The following is an 18,015-nucleotide window of genomic DNA, read 5'->3' on the forward strand; positions in this document are numbered from 1 at the left end:
CCCAAGTAACTGGGAGAAGGGGTATTTAAGGGAAGAAACCATAACTCAATAACCCAAAAGAGGTAGGGAGGGCATCATTGGAAGATTCCGAAAATACCAGCGATAATCACAAGGAGATAACTCCTGTTTCTCAAGATTGTTCCCAAGATTATAATCTAACTCTGAGGTCAGCCAGTTTCTGGAACAAAGTCACTGAACCAGCTAGCCTAGATTATTGGCTCTACTCTTCCTGCTGGTAGTCTGGATTTATCCTGGTCTTTCAGCTCTTGTAGACCAGTCTGGCCTCAAACTCACAGTGACCCGCCTGCCTCTGCCTCCCGAGTGCTGGGATTAAAGGCGTGTGCCACCACTATCCAGCTTGCTGATACTTCTTGAATTCTGGAATAAAGCTGGCTATATTCCACTCCTATACCTGGACTGTGCTAGTATAAGGTATACCTAGAACCATAACCCAGAAGAAATTTTTGAGTCTTGGCAACCCCTAAGTCCTCTACTGCAGCCTAGTGTGGGGTGGTAACAACGGGGATTCCAGTTGTTGACTCACACTTGTGAAATCTGGAGCAAGCTTCCCTCCCTCTCTTGGCCTCCATTTCCTCATATGTAAACTGAGGTCTCTGATAATAGTTCAGTACATGGTCATGAGTGCCTTCTCTAGCAGACAGTGTTGGAATAACAGATTGCCTCCATACTATAGGCCTTCAGAATTGAAAACCAGTGGGTGATTTGTGTGGTTTTCTGGGTGAGTGACTTCTAGGGGGTTCTTGTATAACCAGTGAGTATGTTTCTTTGGCTGCTGGACCTTGACAGTTGGCAAAGCAGCTGGTGTTTTCACTTGGTTTTAGGTAAGAAGTTAATGGAATGGATTAGCGAGGCAGGTTTAGGGGGTCTGGGAAGTTAGGAGGGAGACTGTATTTTTCCCCTTTAGTTTTTTTTTTTAAAGATTTATTTATTTATTTTGTTTACAGTGTTCTGTCTGCATGTATGCCTGCAGGCCAGAAGAGGGCACCAAATCTCATTACAGAAGGTTGCGAGCCACCATGTGGTTGCTAGGAATTGAACTCAGGACCTCTGGAAGAGCAGTCAGTGCTCTTAACCTCTGACTGATCTCTCCAGCCCCTCCCACTCATTCTTTGCAGCAGAAGTCATATACCATCTCTTCTGTGCATAGGTCCTTGATCTCCTCATAAAGCACACTTCAGACTCAGGGGTTGGGACAGAGGTGCAGCTCAGCTGGCAGAGTACTTGCCTAACACCTAGGAAACCCTGCGTTTGATCCCAAATACTGAATAGACAAGGTATGGTGGCATAGACCTGTAACCCCAGCATTGAAAAGTGGAGACAGGAGAAGCAGAAGGTGATCCTGAGCTTCGACTTCAAGGTTAGCCTGAACTGCACAGTACCCTGTCTCAGAACAAATGCACAAACTCAGGGATTAATTGGCCGCTGGGATATTGCTCCAGACCAAGAGCTACTAAGCAGCAGAGGCCACATCTGAGCCTCCATTTTTTTTTTTCACAAATTTACAAAGTCAGGAGTTCTAGTGAAGGGCTTGGTGGCCTCTGCTTTTTTTTTTTATTGATTTTATTGAGCTATACATTTTTATCTGCTCCCCTCCCTGCCTCTCCCATTCCCTTCAACCCTCTTCCATAGTCCCCATGTTCCCAATTTACTTTGGAGATCTTGTCTTTTTCTACTTCCATGTAGATTAGATCCATGCATATCTCTCTTAGGGTCCTCATTGTTGTCTTGGTTCTCTGAGATTGTGATTTATAGGCTGGTTTTCTTTGCTTTATGTTTAAAAGTCACTTATGAGTGAATACACATAATATCTGTCTTTTTGGGTCTGGGTTATTTCATTCAATATGATATTTGCTAGATCCATCCATTTGCCTGCAAATTTCAAGATGTCATTATTTTTTTCTGCTGTGTAGTACTCCATTGTGTAAATGTGCCACATTTACCTTATCCATTCTTTGGTCAAGGGGCATTTAAGTTGTTTCCAGGTTCTGGCTATGACAAACAAAACTGCTATGAACATAGTTGAGCACATGTCCTTGTGGCACGATTGAGCATCCTTTGGATATATATCCAAAAGTGGTATTGCTGGGTCTTGAGGAAGGTTGTTCTCTAATTTTCTGAGAAATCGCCATAATGATATCCAAAGGGGCTGTACCAGTTTGCACTCCCACCAGCAATGTGGGAGGAGTGTTCCCTTTACCCACATTCTCTCCAGCATAAGTTGTCATCAGTGTTTTTGATCTTGGTCATTCTTACAGGTGTAAGATGGAATCTCAGAGTTGTTTTAATTTGCATTTCTCTGATGACTAAGGATGTTGAACATTTCCTTAAGTGTCTTTTAGCCATTTTAGATTCCTCTGTTGAGAGTTCTCTGTTTAGGTCTGTACTCTATTTTTTTTTATTTTATTATGTGATGTTTTGGTGTCCAATTTCTTGAGTTCTTTGTATGTTTTGGAGATCAGTTCTATGTCCTATGTGGGGTTGGTGAAGGCCTTTTCCCATTCTGTAGCTGCCATTTTGTCTTGTTGACCGTGTCCTTTGTTTTACAGAAATTTTTCAGTTCCAGGAGGTTCCATTTATTAATTGTTTCTCTCAGTGTCTGTGCTACTGGGGTTATATTTAGGAAGTGGTCTCTTGCAGTGGCCTTTGCTTTTAATTCCAGCTCTTGGGAGGCAAAGGAATGATATCTTGTGAGCTGGAGGCCAGCCTGATGTATATGGTGAGCTCCAGGCCAGTTGGAAGTACACAGTCAGACCCTTCTCAAAAAACAAAACAAGGAAGCCAGAGCAATGTCTCAGTGGTTAAGAGCAATGGTTGTTCTTCCAGAAGACCCTAGTTCAATTTTAAGCACTGATACAGTGGCTAACAACCATTTGTAACTCCAGCCCTAGGGGATCTGAGCTTCTGGCTTCTGTTGGCACCAGGCATGCAAGTGGTACACAGATATATGTGAAGACAAAACACTCATATACATAAAAATAAAACAGACTGAAAAATTCTAAAACAAAACAGACAACAACAGAAACAAAGTCAGGAGCTCAAGAGCCTGGGGTGTTTGCTCGTTAGCGGTAAATGCTTGCTAGGCTGTATAAAGCCCTAGGTCAGATCCCCTCTTGGTTTCTCTTCTGAAAGTCATTTCTGTAAATCTGTTTCGTTCTTGGGGGTGTGGAGGGGAGGCAAATATTGTATTTGCCACTTAAGGATTAAAAGACTTAATTTGCTCAAATTCAACGCAGAGAGCCAGATACAGACAGAAGAGATTTCTTTTGTAAGTTTGTGGTCCGGAGGAACTGAGCGCGCGCAAAGTCGGCTCTCTTGAGGAAATACAAAGGATAGGAGCGTGCTGGTGGAAGGGGAGGCAACTGTGTCTGTCTCCGGACACCAAGGAAGCCAGAGTCCACCGAAGGCTACAGAGAGAAAGTGATCAAGCTGAACTGGAAAACAGATATGCGCTCAAGACTACCGCAGTGGCGTTCCTCGGCCTCCGCGGGTGACGCACCTTCTTCCGCCTCCTCTAGTAGTATCCTTTTCTCAGCTCGCTCCCGGCTTCTCTCTAATGCCAAGGTTTCTCCAAATGGGAGGCGGGGTCTTGGAGTCCCCAGTCTAAGGTTGGGGAAAGGAACCTCTAGTCTACTGTGAGGAGGCTTCGGTCTCGGGGAGAACCCCGGAGATCCTGGATGGAGGGTGAAGTATCTGGAGCCTGGAATAGGGGAAGGGTCTTGTAGACCAAGAGGAGTTCTTCAACCAGTCAGGAGGGGATAGAGAGTCTCTCAGAGGGAATGGCGGGCAGGACTTCATTGGTTCCAGGGGCTGGGCTCAGGAACGGGCGCGAGCTCCCAAAAACCTCTTGGCAGCTCTGATACAGTTAGGCTAAGCCGCAGGAGGCGGAGCCTCGGAGTAAGGCGGGGCCCTTAGGGGGCGGGTCTAGGGGGCGGGGCGTTGGGCAGGGGGTGGAGCTTGGAGGTTTGTGTGCTCAACCCTCCCTCCTCCGGGCCCCGCGTGTCCCCGTGACGAGGCTGCACCGAGCAGCCGCGGGCTGAGTCCATCCCGCCGCATCAGTCCCGGGGTGCAGCCAGGGTGAGGTGGGTGGGGGCGAGCAGCGCACAGAGAGCCCTGAGCGCCTCCAGGTGAGGTCGGAGAGGTGGAGGGATTGGGAGGCGGGGGCTGTGCCGGGAGTGTGCGGGGGGCGTGTTTGCGTATCTGGTGGCAGTGAGGTTAGAGGAGCGGGTCTGAGGGCTAGCGCCCGAGGCTGTTAGCGCGTGGGCGCGTCCCTGCGGTAGCAGGTCTGGGTTTGCTGCGCCCGTCTGGGCACTTCCCGCGGTGCTAGGGGTGTGCGGGACTGTGTGTGTGTGTGTGTGTGTGTGTGTGTGTGTGTGTGTGTGTGCGCGCGCGCGCGCGCGCGCGTGTTTGCGAGGGGCCACCGGGTTGTGTATCTGCGTATGCGCTGGGCAGTCATTGTGCCCGTCCCGAGCCGGGGGTGCGGGCCTGCCTCAGCGCAGACCATCCTGCCTTGGGGTTGTTAAATAGGCAGCCTGCGGAGGACCCGCTCTGCTGCAGGGGGAACCCGATTGAAGAGTGCCGCCCCCACAGGCCTCCAGAGACCAGAGCGGCCTGAGGACCGCGGACAGACACCTGAGGGAGGGAAGGAGAGAGGGAGAGAGGGATGGAGGGACGGAGGGAGCGAGGGAGGTGGTGTTGCGCACCGGGAAGGATCTGGAGGCCTGCCTGCAGTGCCAGGCCAAGATGGGGAGACTGAGTGAGGTGAATGACAGGCAAGCGGACATAGGAAGGCAGGTTGATAGGGGAGGGGAGAATCGAGTGTGGGAAGAGAAAAGGCAGAAAAGGACAGTGCTGGGAGGACAGAGAGTCATTGGGGACGGACTGACCGACAGAGGCCTAGACCTGCAATGGGGCAGAAAGATTAACGTGAACACATAGATAGAAGAACCTGTCAGAGGGAGTAACTGGGGTCTTGGGGTTAAGAGCTTAAGACAGGAACTAAGTCTGAGAGGTAAGGTCCCTTAAGTCCTGGCTGCTCGTCTTCCAGGCATATTCCATCCAAAGTTGGTATATTCCACTGGCCCCATCAAATATCCTGACCCTCTGATTTCGCTGTTCTTTCTTGACCTTTCTCATCAGTCTCCCTTCTTGGTATCCCAGCAATGTCATTGTTTAGGGGAGACAGAGTAGTTATAGTAACAAGTGTTGAAGGGCCACTCTTGCCGTGGTCTTGCAGCTAGCCTGAGCTTGAGAGGAGCTGGGTGGGGCGCTGCAGAGTTCTTTTCTCCTCTCCCACTCTGCTCAGAATGGTGCTGGAAGGAAACCCTGACGTGGGATCCCCTCGAACCTTGGACCTCCAGCACCCAGGGAACAAGGGCTCTTGCATCCTCTCTTCTCCTGGTGAAGACGCACTGCCAGGCGAGGAACCCATCAAGTATGGTGAACTCATCGTCCTGGGGTGAGCCTCCCTAGTTCAGGAGTGATGGACCTTGGGTAACCCCTTCCTTGGGTCAACCAAAACAACAATGGGTACCAGCTGTCCTCAGGACTCTTGGCTCTTTGTTTCTTGTTACCTTTCCAGATGAAAGACAAAATTGACCAAACCCTTATCCATTCATAATTACATGGTCTTTCTGCTTCTCATAAAATTTCTGAGACAATTCTTAACTGCTTACCAGAGTTTCTAATTAGATGAGAAAGGGTCTGTACTGTGCGTAGGTGTGGAGCAAGAACTCTGATGCTGAACAGAACTCCTTCGTCCCAATTCTACTTCTGCAAGGTGCCAAACTTTCCTGTGCCTCCGTTTCCCCATTCTGAAGACAGGGTTGACACTCAGTCATACCCCCCAAAGGTTATCTGAGGAAGAGACTTTTGTAAAGGACATAGACCAAGCGTCTGGGAGGCAGGCAGTGCCAACCTTTTCCTGGACATTATTTCATTTCAATCTTCACAAAGATGTTGTGAGGAAGGAAGTGAGGAAACCGAGGCTCAGAGAAGGGAAGTGACTGGCCCAAGGGCGCACAGCTGGTAAGTGGCAGGGCTGGGATTTGAACTCAGGTCTTCCTAACTGTAGATCTAGCACACTGTCAGTAAGCTGCAACTCACTCTTGTGCTACAGATGAGAAAGTGGAGGCTATGAGAGAGGAATTTATGGGCCCTGATGGCTGGACAGCCCCCCACCCCCGTCCTTACCTGCACTTCCCATGAAACTCTTCCCCCAGACACAGATGCTTCTTTCTCTCCGTGTCTTTGACCTCGTTTCTGCCCTGAAGACACGACTTGATCGGCTGTAGGTTCATGATGGAGAGTAACAATACATAGCAGTGGCTGTTGTCTGGTGACTTGTATGTGCCACCTCACCTTCCTTTAAATAACAATACTCGCTCAGTCATATCAAGAGCTTGCTATCACCATGCCAAACTCTGTCAAGCATTTTACAGTGTTTTATCTTGTTTGAGTCTCAGAATCCACCTTTTGAGTAGGTCTTGACAAATGAGCCCCATTTCAGAGAGGTATGGCAGGAGCCAGGATGTATGTATGCCAGTTCCTGTGTGTCTCAGCCTGCATCCCGATCTGTCCCCTTCTAGCCCTGCCTCTGCCCATTCAGGAAGTGTTCAGAAAGGTAAAATAGATGCTTCTCACCAGGGTGCTCACTTCTGAAAAGCAATTGCTTTGTGTCCAGACCAAAGGAAAAGCTGTGTTTTTATCTGTGCAAGGCCAGGGTCGGAGAAGACTGCAGACTCAGAGGAGGGGCCTGTTGGCAGCCCTCTGCCCTGAGCAGCTCAGGGAAGCCTCACTTAGGCTGTGTGTCAGGGCTGGAGAACACACGGAAGTCACACATGGAGTCAGGTGGAGTGGCACTCACCTCTGATCCCAGCACTCAGGAGGTAGAGGTAGGGAGGCCAACTTGGGTTACATGAGACCTTGTCCCCAAATTAACAAAAAGAAGAAAGAGGGAATGAAGAATAGAAGGGGAGGAGAGAGAAAAGAAGCTGTGAGATACTGGAGGAACCTTCCATCTGGCGAGGCAGAATCTCTGAATGGGTCTAGAGAATATAGATTTTTAACAGACACACTAAATTCTAATTGGTCCTTGTATTTGGCATTTTTTTTCTTGAGACAGGGTCTCACATAGCTCAGGCTGGACTCCACCTGCTTCCCTAAGTATCTGAGAATGACCTTGACTCCCGATCTTCATTCTTCCAAATTCTGAGATTACAGGCATCTGCCACCAGAGTGCATTTATGTGTTGCTAGGAATTGAACCCAGAGCATTGTATACGCTAGAAAGTCTCCACCCACTAAGCTTCATTCCCAGCCCTGTATTTGGCAACTAATTCCCTTCTCCAAGGCTTTCTATGACTCCCCACTACTTACAGGAAACCTTCTTAGCTTGGTATTCATATCATCACACTATGCTTTACCACCAAGTCTCAAAGGCTGTCCTCACTATAGCCTGCCAGTCTTAGGGCTTTGGCTCAGAGTCCTATAGGTTGAAGGACTTTGGCAAGTCTAGGTGGAATATGACTACAATCTGGCTTCTTTTGACTTGTCTAATTTATAAAATAGGAAGAAAGACACTTCCCTGGCAGGACATTTCACACATTCCATTAGGTAATGAAAAACATGAAGGACCAAGAACGGAGGCAGCAGCCATGGCAGCAGTCAAGCCAATGAGTCACCTCCTCTTTACTTCTTATGGTCATCCCCCTGAGTAAAAGCTGGAAAGGAAGATGGAAGCCAAACATTTGTGGAGATGATGGGGGGGTGGCATTAGAAGCTGGTTTCTTCCCTGCCTGGTCATTTGTGGTAGTTGCTTGACGAATGATCCTCTGCTGCAGAGGTCTTTCCAGCCTTCGGGGCCCAGGGTAGGTGTTTGCTCCCAGAATCTCAGCCCTGGGTTCTTATCCCAGCTCCTGCCACTGGGGCTTGAGTGTGCTTGACTTGTGCCTGGGTCATGGCAGGTGGTTCCTCCACTGAAGGCACAAACATGACTGTGAAACATCACCTCTACGATCCTAGCATCTGCTGTCAAAGCTGAGGCATCCGGGAACACTTGGCTCATTGCAGGAGGGACCCCACTGCCTGCCCCTCAATGCAGCCATTTGCTGTTCTGGGCTCTTGTAGCTTTGGGTAGTTCTAGCATTTGTTTATCAAGGTAGAGCCTGCTCTGAGCTGGCAGTTTCCTCCAGGTCTCCTAGGGGCTCACTCTCTTCTTTGTCTTCTCCCACTGTCTCTCCCCTCACATCCACAGCTACAATGGGTGTCTGGCAAGTGGGGACAAGGGCCGCCGCCGAAGCCGCCTGGCACTGAACCGCCGGCCACATGCCAACGGAGTGAAGCCAGATGTCATGCACCACATCTCCACACCACTCGTCTCCAAGGCAAGCAGCTTATCCCAGTGGGATGGATGCCATCCTGTCCTGTGTGCCCGGGCCCAGGTCTTCAGTCTTCCTAGACCTACCTGACCATGGCCTTTCTGGAGCAGGGGCTCCACTCTGTCATTTCTCACTCACTGCCTATTAGCTCAGCAAAGAAATAGTAATGACGGGCTGGAGAGATGGCGGCTCAGTAGGGTAAGAGGGCTTGCTGTGCAAGCGTGAAGATTTGAGTTTGGTTCCCCAGCACTCATGAACTAAAAACACACGTGCCTGTAACCCTGACACCATTGAGGGCAAAGACAGGAGGATTGCTAGGCTTGCCCACCATCATCCTAACAAGCTCCAGGTTCAGTGAGAGACATAAATCAGAGGGATAAGAGGACACCCGATGGCCTTTGTGGGCACATGACCTGTGCACACACGTGCACACCACAGACACATCCCAAAATGGTGCTAATGGATATTCTCTGCAGTGTGCCCACTCTTTAACAGCCTTCAGAATGTTTCCTTCACTGCCATTCCCCATTCATTGGTTGGAAATTTTACTCATTTAAAATTTTTAGATTTATTTGTATGTATATAGATGTTTTGCCCACAGGAGTGTCTATACACCATGAGCATGCAGTGCCTGGGGAGGACAGAAGAAGGTGTTGGATACCTTGGGACTGGATTTACAAACCCTGTGAGCTGCCATATTGGTGTTTGCAATCAAACCTGGGCCCACTGCAAGAGCAGCAAGTCCTCTTAATCACTGGGCCATCTCTCCAGCACCTTTCACCATTATTTTAGAGGTAGCTAAGGCTCCATGAGTGGGATGTGATGTTCACACAATGTATTAGTCAGGGTTCCCTAGAAAAACTGAACTCATAGAATGAAACTCTGCCTACCTACATACCTCTCCGTCTATGAATAAATACATGGGATATTTATTAAAATGGCTTACAGACTATGGTCCAGCTAGTTCAACAATGGCGGTCTACCAATGGAAGGGTCAAGAATCCAATAGTTGTTCAGTCTATGAGGCTGGATGTCTCAGCTGATCTTCAATATACTCTGGAATCCGGAAGAAGTGAGCTCTAATGCCATTGAAGGAATGGACCTGCAGTGACTGCAGTGAGAGGGAGAGCGAGAGCCTCCTTCCATGGCCTTACCTAGGCTGCCAGCAGGTGTGGCCCAAATTAAAGGTGGCTCTTCCTGCCTGAAAAAAAATCTTGATTAAAGGTTTATCTCCCCACCTCAGATATCTGGATTAAAAATGGGTCTTCTCACTTCGATAATTTAATTAATCAAAAATCCCTCACAGGTGTGCCTAGTTGTTTGGGTTGTGGTTAATTCCAGATATAGTTAAGTTGACAACCAAGAACAGTCATCCACACACAATACCAAAGAGAAAACTTTGACTTAAGGGGGTTGGCATGGAAGTTAAGTCTCTGTTGTTTCCAGCTGTGTGCCTAAGGGCCAGTTCTTGTCTCTGACCTGCAAGTCCCAACTAGCACATTTTTGAGATAGCTAGGGGGTTAAACAAGAGAACCAGCTCCTTCTATGCAGTCTCCTCTGCACAGGATGGAGCCGCCCCTTTCTGGGAGTGGCTACTGGGTCTTGAGCTGGCCTCTGGCTCAGACGTTTACACCTCTCTTGTACCCTGGGAAGTGACTGCCTTCTCTCCACCAGGCCCTGAGTAACCGAGGCCAGCATAGCATCTCGTACACACTGTCCCGGAGCCACTCAGTCATAGTGGAGTACACACATGACAGCGACACAGACATGTTCCAGGTATGTCCAGTCTCCCAGCCTCTGCTCTGCAGGTGTTCAGGGTCAGACCATGAGCCCAGAGACCCTGAGACAGGAGTTTCTGACCACTCATTGCAGTGGACTGCCCTTCAGATGAGAAGCAGGATGTGTCAGGCTGGGCTGCTGACTTTGCAGTCTGTAGCCAGTCAGCAGCCCTCAGCATCAGGACACCTAGAGGTGATGTACAGCTTTGGAATTCAGAGGATAGGGGTAATTCTCATCATGCCTAGGTTCAGCTCTGTGCACTTACCATTGGGTGACTTTGGGCAAGAGTCATTTAACATCTCTGAGTCTTATTTTCTCATCTGTAAAATGAGTCTCATAGTAGCTTCCCCCATGGGAAGAGAAACTGAGGTCTTGTATAAAATGCCTAGGTTAGGCCTAGAGAGAGTTTAAGAGCACCTTTTGCTCCTGCAAAGAACTCAGGTTCAGCTCCCAGCACCCACATCAGCTGGCTTCAGTGGCCTGTAACTCAGATTCAGGGGAATCGATGCCCTCTGGCCCCCATAGGCTCTTGCACACATGTGCAATTAAGTCATTCAGGCACACATACAAATACAAAAATAAGTGGGTGTGGTAGCTTAGACTTTAATCCTAGCACTTTGGAGGTGTAAAAAGGTGAATTTGAGACCAGTTTGATCTACATAGCAAGTTCCAGGCCAGTGAAGGTTCTATAGTAAGACCCTACTTGACAGCAACAACAAAAATCTCTTTATTTATTCATTTATGTGATTTTTTTTGAGACAGGGTTTCTCTGTAGTTTTTGGGTTTTTTTTTTTGAGCCTGTCCTGGAACTAACTCTTGTAGACCAGGTTGGCCTCAAACTCACAGAGATCCACCTGCCTCTGCCTCCCGAGTGCTGGGTTTAAAGGTGTGCGCCACCATCACCACCCGGCAACAACAACAATCTTTAAAGATGCATTCTTACTAAAGTTTAATTTGCTGTTACTATTCCAGGGTGTCACCTTTTAATGGGTCTATCAGCAGATGAGCTGATTCTTCCTGAGTGGGGTGTTTCTCAGAGCTATGGGGCCACAGAGCAGACGCTTCTTCATGCCTCAGCTGATCAGATGTAGAGACCCTTCATACAAGCCCAAAGGACTTAGAGTAGTTTCTCACCTGTGAGTTGTGACCCCTTTGGGGTTGCATATCAGATAACTACATTACGATTCATAATAGTAGCATAATTACTGTTATGAAGTAGCAACGAAATAATTTTATGGTTGGGGGTCACCACAACGCGAGGAACTGTATTAAAGGGTCACAGCATTAGGAAGGTTGAGAGCCACTGCCCTGGAGAGTTGTGGTGTGCTACCCTCTTTGGGTGTTTGGTGGCTGCTGAGACACTGGGTGAGAAGCCTATGAGATCCACCTGTACACACGTGCTTGTCCTCCTTTCCTTGTAGATTGGCCGCTCTACCGAAAACATGATTGACTTTGTGGTAACAGACACATCTCCTGGCGGAGGAGCCACAGAGGGCCCTTCCACCCAAAGTACCATCTCCCGCTATGCCTGCCGCATCCTCTGTGACCGCCGGCCACCCTATACTGCCCGCATCTATGCTGCTGGCTTCGATGCCTCTAGCAACATTTTTCTTGGAGTGAGTGAGCCCCCAGCAGGGCTTACCCTTCCACAGAGTAAGCTGATGGGAGGGAGGCTAGAGGGCTGCTGCAGTCCAGGGTGAGGGGCCTTTGCAGCCCAGGGTGAGAGGCCTCTGCAGCCTAGGGTGAGGGGCCGCGGCGTCACTCTCCTACGGCTTAGCAGCCCATTTCTCAAAGAAGCAAAGTGGGGTACAAAGAGGTCAGGTGGTACCCAGGACCTCTCTGGGAAACTCCAGGCCTCGAAGGTGGGGGGATAACACCTCTGGCAAGCAGCTTTTTGAGAGGTCCTGGAGTTGTGAGCTTATTTTTCATGTGGTCCTAGGAGCGGGCAGCCAAATGGAGGACTCCTGATGGTCTGATGGACGGCCTGACAACCAACGGGGTCCTGGTGATGCACCCAGCTGGTGGCTTCTCCGAGGACTCTGCCCCAGGTGTCTGGAGGGAGATTTCTGTCTGCGGGAATGTGTACACATTGCGGGATAGCCGCTCAGCCCAGCAGCGGGGGAAGCTGGTAGGTGGCCTCCTCCATTTCTCCCCACCCTTCTCAGGCCCTTATAATCAGTTCATTGCCTTTCCAAGCTGGGAGATGACCAATGGTACTTCTCTCCAAGAGAGTCCTGCTAGGCTCTGTTTGGTGAGCCCCAGGCTCAGTGTGTTCTTGACGCTTGTCACCTACCCCATAGACAGGGCCAGAGCAAGGCCCCTAGGCATAGTTTCATCCTGCTGGGGATCCAGCAGGTGATATGAAATAGAACTACAAAAATGCAGTGTGTAGAGCCTGCCTCTGTAGGCTCTGAGGCTGGGAAAATCATATCCTCTTCCAAGGGTGACACTTGTTCTGTGTATGCGCAGTTTATAGCCCAGAGTGTTGGCAGCTTATACTGTGTCTGTCGCATTCGGGGAGGTTTAGCACTTTATTCTTCCCCAGCAGTAAATGACCTTTGGAATAGTTATACTGCTGGTCCAGAACTACCCCTCTAGTGCTATTGGGAGCTGATAGTAAGTGATAGGAATCATAGGGCCATATAGCTGTATTCCTTGACTTCTGGACCACACAGAATTCTCCCCAGGTGTTGGCACATGAGAAGGTTGTGAGTTCTAGGCCAGCCTGGGCACATAGTAAGAGCCTGTCTCAAAATCAAACCAGGAACTAGAGAGATGGCCCAGTGGTAAAAGCACTAGCTATTCTTTCTTAAGACCCAGGTTTGATTCCTAGCATCCACATGGCTGCTTACATCCGTAACTCCATCACCCTCTTCTGGCCTCTGTGGGCACCAGACATATGTATGGTACATAGTATACATGCAGACAAAACACTCATAAAATTAAACAAAACGAAAAGCAAACCACACACGTGAATGTGACGTGGACGTATACTTGTCATGTGCCCACTGCATACCAGACATCGTTCCATGTTTTTGTCTGGATGGCTTATTTAGTCTTCGCAAGGCCCACTTGAGAAATGGAATCTATTTTGAGGCCCAGGAGACCAAAACTCAGAAATTAAATTATTCTCTTAGCTGAGTAAGTGAATGGCAAGACCAGGATTTGAACCCAGGCTCCTTCTAGAGTTCTTGATGTGATCCATGACCCTTAGGACAGCTGCTTTGGGCTGGGTAGCCAGTATTCACCATGGGACGTATTTGCTCTCTCTGCTACATCCTACTTCTGCCATTATGGGAGAGATTTGGAAAACTTTGAAGAAAAACATTGCTTTGGGTCAGACTTTCAGGTTTGACCTGCGAAGATACCAGAGCCCAGGTCCTACTGAGAACAGGGGCTGTCTGTACTTGGTGGCATCTGTCTTCCTTGTGTCAGCTGGCCTGCTGACCTAGGGTGTTCTCTCCAGGGAATGTCACTGGCCAGATAGGTGGCTTCTCTGGGGTGAGGCTGCCTGATGGCAGGGCCAGAGAGCTCTTGGGCTAAGGCCTTCTGCTGCCTCCGGCAGGTGGAAAACGAATCCAACGTCCTGCAAGATGGTTCGCTCATCGACCTATGTGGGGCCACACTGCTGTGGCGCACTCCAGCAGGGTTGCTGAGGGCACCCACACTGAAACAACTGGAGGCCCAGCGACAGGAGGCCAACGCAGCACGGCCCCAGTGTCCTGTGGGCCTCAGCACCTTGGCCTTCCCCAGTCCAGCCCGTGGCCGCACAGCACCTGACAAGCAACAGCCCTGGGTCTACGTCCGTTGTGGTCATGTCCATGGCTACCATGGTTGGGGCTGCCGGAGGGAGCGAGGCCCTCAAGAGCGTGAGTGTCCTCTTTGCCGCCTTGTGGGACCCTATGTGCCCCTGTGGCTCGGCCAGGAGGCTGGTCTCTGCCTGGACCCTGGGCCACCCAGCCACGCTTTTGCACCCTGTGGCCATGTCTGTTCTGAGAAGACTGCCCGTTACTGGGCCCAGACGCCATTGCCGCATGGCACCCATGCATTCCATGCAGCCTGCCCCTTTTGTGGGGCTTGGCTCACTGGTGAGCATGGCTGTGTCCGCCTAATTTTCCAGGGGCCACTGGACTAGGCTCTCCAGGGTCCTTGCTGCCATGCCTGCCAACCCACCCGGGTCCCCCCTCTCCTGCCGTTCAGAGGGAGCTCTGCATATGGGACTGTGCCTGCTGGCAATAGTCACACCAGTTGGACACATTGGATGGGCTATGACTCTCCCCTCAACTCTAACCTCTAAGAGGATCCCTGAGATCTCTATCCCAGTCATACTGATGGGGACTTTAGCACCAGCTCTGCCCCAGGCTGATGGAGGGTGCCCCATGCCTCTGCCCTTCCTGGGGTATCCTACATTATGCTGCCTACACTGTGCCCCTGGGGGAGTGAAGGGGCCATGGCCCCTGACTTCCAGCTTAGTCCAGTTATGCCCTGAACCTGCCAATCCAGTAACAGCTATTCCTTCCTCCTGCTGCTGCCCTGGGTTGCTCTATAAATCCGCTCAGCTGCCCTCACAGATCCACGTGTCCCACATGCATGCAATGTCTCCAGCCCTCTGAGTACTGAATGGGCCGGCAGTCTGAGGTCAGCATTTGCAGGCAGGATAGCCCCAAGTGGAGGTCACGTGGGCAGTCAGGTTCTCCACCGGGTGGAGTTCACAGCCTGGTGGAGGGTAGACTGCCTCGCGGGTGTTAGGACCAGCGAGTTCTAGGTTCTAGGGCTAGAGAACAGCACTTGATGGATTTGGGAAAGTAAAAGGCTTCGTCGAGGTGGCAGCGCAGGGGCTCGGCCTCCATGCTAGCTTCGACTTTTCCAGGCCCACAAGGTAAGGGCTCTGTACCCTCTCCGCACAGACTCAGGGTAAGGAAGCAGGGATGGAGAAACAGATTAAGGGATGCTGGAGCATAGGGTGTGGTCATGCTTGGTGGAGAATTCAGATCCTCATTTGTGAACAATCAGGAGTCAGCTCCATGGCACTGGCTCTGACCCAAGGGCTACCAACACTGAATAGTCACTGCGTGCCCCATCCCATCCTAACAATCACTTCAGCAGTGTTCCTGGAACCCTCGCTAGGTACCAGGACTCTGCCTCTCGAAGATTTGGTTATTTGATCCCCACAGTGATCCAGGAAGAGAGGTGTCCCCACTTAGGTTGGTAGAAAGATAAAGTTACAATCTAGTTGCAAGGGGTTATGGGAAGCCACACCTACCCATCAGACCATACTAAGGCTGGGCAGGATAGAGGTAAGGCAGTTTAGAATCTGTTTCATGGAAAAGCTGAACAGGTAGATGGATATATATCCACTTGCTCAGTGTCCAGCCCCATGTGTACCCCAGCAATAAACAAGGGCTCCCACATAGAGGAGGCCCTGTGGGACTGATGCCAGAAGCTGATCACCACATCCTGCTGGCCACCTGCGCAACAAGGCGTTGCCCCGAGAACTCTAGACGGCCTGAAACCAGAGCCACATCTTGATTGGCAGACATTGCAGAGGCAGGATGGAGTTTGGAGGGCAGCGGCATAGAAGAGCAGGGAAAGTGCCTAACAACCAGTATCCGTAGAGAAAGAGTGATGGGACCAGGGCTGTAGGCTGAGACCTGGTGGACCTTGGTGACTGTGGAAGTCAAGTCAGCGCCAACCCCTCCCTACTCCTCCGGGTGGTGAGTCAGGTCTTCCTGTGAACCAGGGACCCAGCTGGGGTTTCCCCGATCATTTAAAGGAAAGTGAACCAGGAAAATAGGTAGATAGACTAAAGAGAAATAAAAGGGGGTGGCTCTGAGTGTAGATGTGACCTTGTCCTCAGTGCAGGATAGATCCACAGCTTCAGGGAGTCGCAGATCCCACAAGAACCAGGCTTGGGCTATTGAGAGGACAGAAGGCAGCCTTCCCTCAGACGAGTGTCACAGCTACCGTGGGAAGCATGGCAGAAGGGGGGTGCCACAGTGTATGAGGAACATTTCAGCCCTACCCCCAAACACTAGAAATGAACCTCTGCCCAGTTCTTGCTAATGCTCCTGTTGGGGACCAGGCAGGGGAGCATATTCTTATCTCTGGTTTTGAATCTCAGACTCTGGGAGGAGGGATGAACGAAAGGTACTTGCCTGGGCTCTGGGAAGAACTCAGGCTGCTGGTGGGAGCCAGCCCTCGAGCTTCAGATTCCACAACTGTTAGGTGGAATGACAGTCTCTAAGGCCAGGCTTGGTGGCCTGTGCTTGCAATCCCAGCATTTGGTAGGGTAAGGAAGGAGGAACATTGTGTGTTTATTGCTAGCCTGAGCTACATGGCAAGATCCTGTCTCAAACAAACAAAAACAAAGAATATTTTGTTCACATACAGAAAAGCCATGACCCATTAATAGAATGTGCTTCGGTCAGAGAGAGAGAGAGCGAGAGAGAGAGAGAGAGAGCGAGAGAGCAAGCAAGCTGGGGCAGGGGGAGGAAACGGTGTAGTGGGAGGTCTTAGGAAAGCAAAGATCCTCTTAGTCTAAGTTTTCCCACCTGTGCAATTGATACAACAGTGATATGCTATCTCAGGGGTTTTGCAAGAATTAAATGAGATTCTATATGGCAAGCTGCTGGTAAAGGACTTCATTCAATAAGTTCTCCTATTAATTGAGATTATAAAATGGCACCATGCAGCTTGGTTGGGGGTCTTGGGTACTGGGATCCTTCACTTGCCGGAGCTACCCCTTGGTTGCTATGGACAGCTCTATCTCTCCTACGTGGTTATGGTTACACCAACTTCATCTGAGTCAGTCCACTTTATACCTATTTTAAAACCCAAAAACAATACCTAAAAACAATGAAAAAAAGGAAAAGGAGAGAAGGGGAGTGTCCTCAGGACATAAACATTTTTACAGGATCCCTTCTTACAATAATGTGCACCAATCAGAGCCAACAGCTACTAGCGTTGTGGTGGCAAGCCCCTCTTGGGAACCTTTGTGAAGGAGAAACCGGTGCCTGTACTGGACGTCAGTTACGTCGGGCTCTATACATGGGCGTGGCAAGGAGAGCATGTTGGATTTCACTCCCAAGACACTACCTTCTACACAACCGTAGGGGGCAGCACTATCCCTTGACGGTCTCCCCTCGGAGCAGGTTCACTTAGTCCTGAAGTAAAGCTGAGAGAGCCCAAATGACCCACCTAAAGTCACTTAACTGGAAGGTGACAAAAGTCTGATTTGGCCTTAGGCAATGTGTGTCAGCTCCCAGTCTAACCCAAGGTTTTTACGACATTTTTCTCGTCAGTCAGCAGGAACTTTCACACACTACTAGAAGTCACTCAGACAGACATCACCCTGACTAGTAAAAGCGGACAGCATGTTTGCCTGCATCCTGGGCTGCCTCTGAGTAGCCGGAGGCTGCTTTCCTAGTTTGTCCGGTGAACGGCTGCACCAAGAAAATGCCAGCTCTTTGCTGGCCTCGTTTTCGCGTTGGTTGAGAAAAGTGGGGCTTCGCTTGTTTAAGGGTGGCTTCCAGGTCCACGGCGAGCCAGTGAAGCTCCTGTACCATTTTTCTGCACTCCTGGGTGGATGGAACTACTTCTGCTCTGCCGGAGCTTCCTCGCATGTAGCCGCCACTCTTTGCAACAGTTTTGCAGTCTTCAAATATAATCCCCCAAATCCCAAATCCAGAGAGGAGTGGGGGGATCCACATTGCTACGCTCTTCTCTGAATACCTGTTACTAACCGCTAAACCCAGGTAGGAGTGACACTGGAGGTGAAACCCCAAAGAGACCACAGTTTCCAGCTACATGTGGGTGGAGGCTACCGATGTATAGGGACCCTG

At 50.1% G+C, this 18,015-nt stretch overlaps 1 protein-coding gene across 1 annotated transcript; it reads left to right on the forward strand.

Annotated features, from left to right (window-relative positions):
- Positions 1 to 4,020: 4,020 nt before the first annotated feature.
- Positions 4,021 to 16,798, forward strand: Peli3 (pellino E3 ubiquitin protein ligase family member 3). The gene is made up of 7 exons (XM_085693499.2): positions 4,021 to 4,145; positions 5,324 to 5,476; positions 8,272 to 8,401; positions 10,070 to 10,171; positions 11,596 to 11,790; positions 12,114 to 12,302; positions 13,740 to 16,798. Exons 2-7 carry the CDS (start codon positions 5,325 to 5,327, stop codon positions 14,307 to 14,309), a joined length of 1,338 nt encoding a protein of 445 aa, XP_085549625.1. The 5' UTR covers positions 4,021 to 4,145; position 5,324; the 3' UTR covers positions 14,310 to 16,798.
- Positions 16,799 to 18,015: the final 1,217 nt, after the last annotated feature.

Source organism: Myodes glareolus, chromosome 7 (assembly GCF_982192425.1).
Source record: "Myodes glareolus chromosome 7, mMyoGla1.1, whole genome shotgun sequence".
Classification (NCBI taxonomy): domain Eukaryota; kingdom Metazoa; phylum Chordata; class Mammalia; order Rodentia; family Cricetidae; genus Myodes; species Myodes glareolus.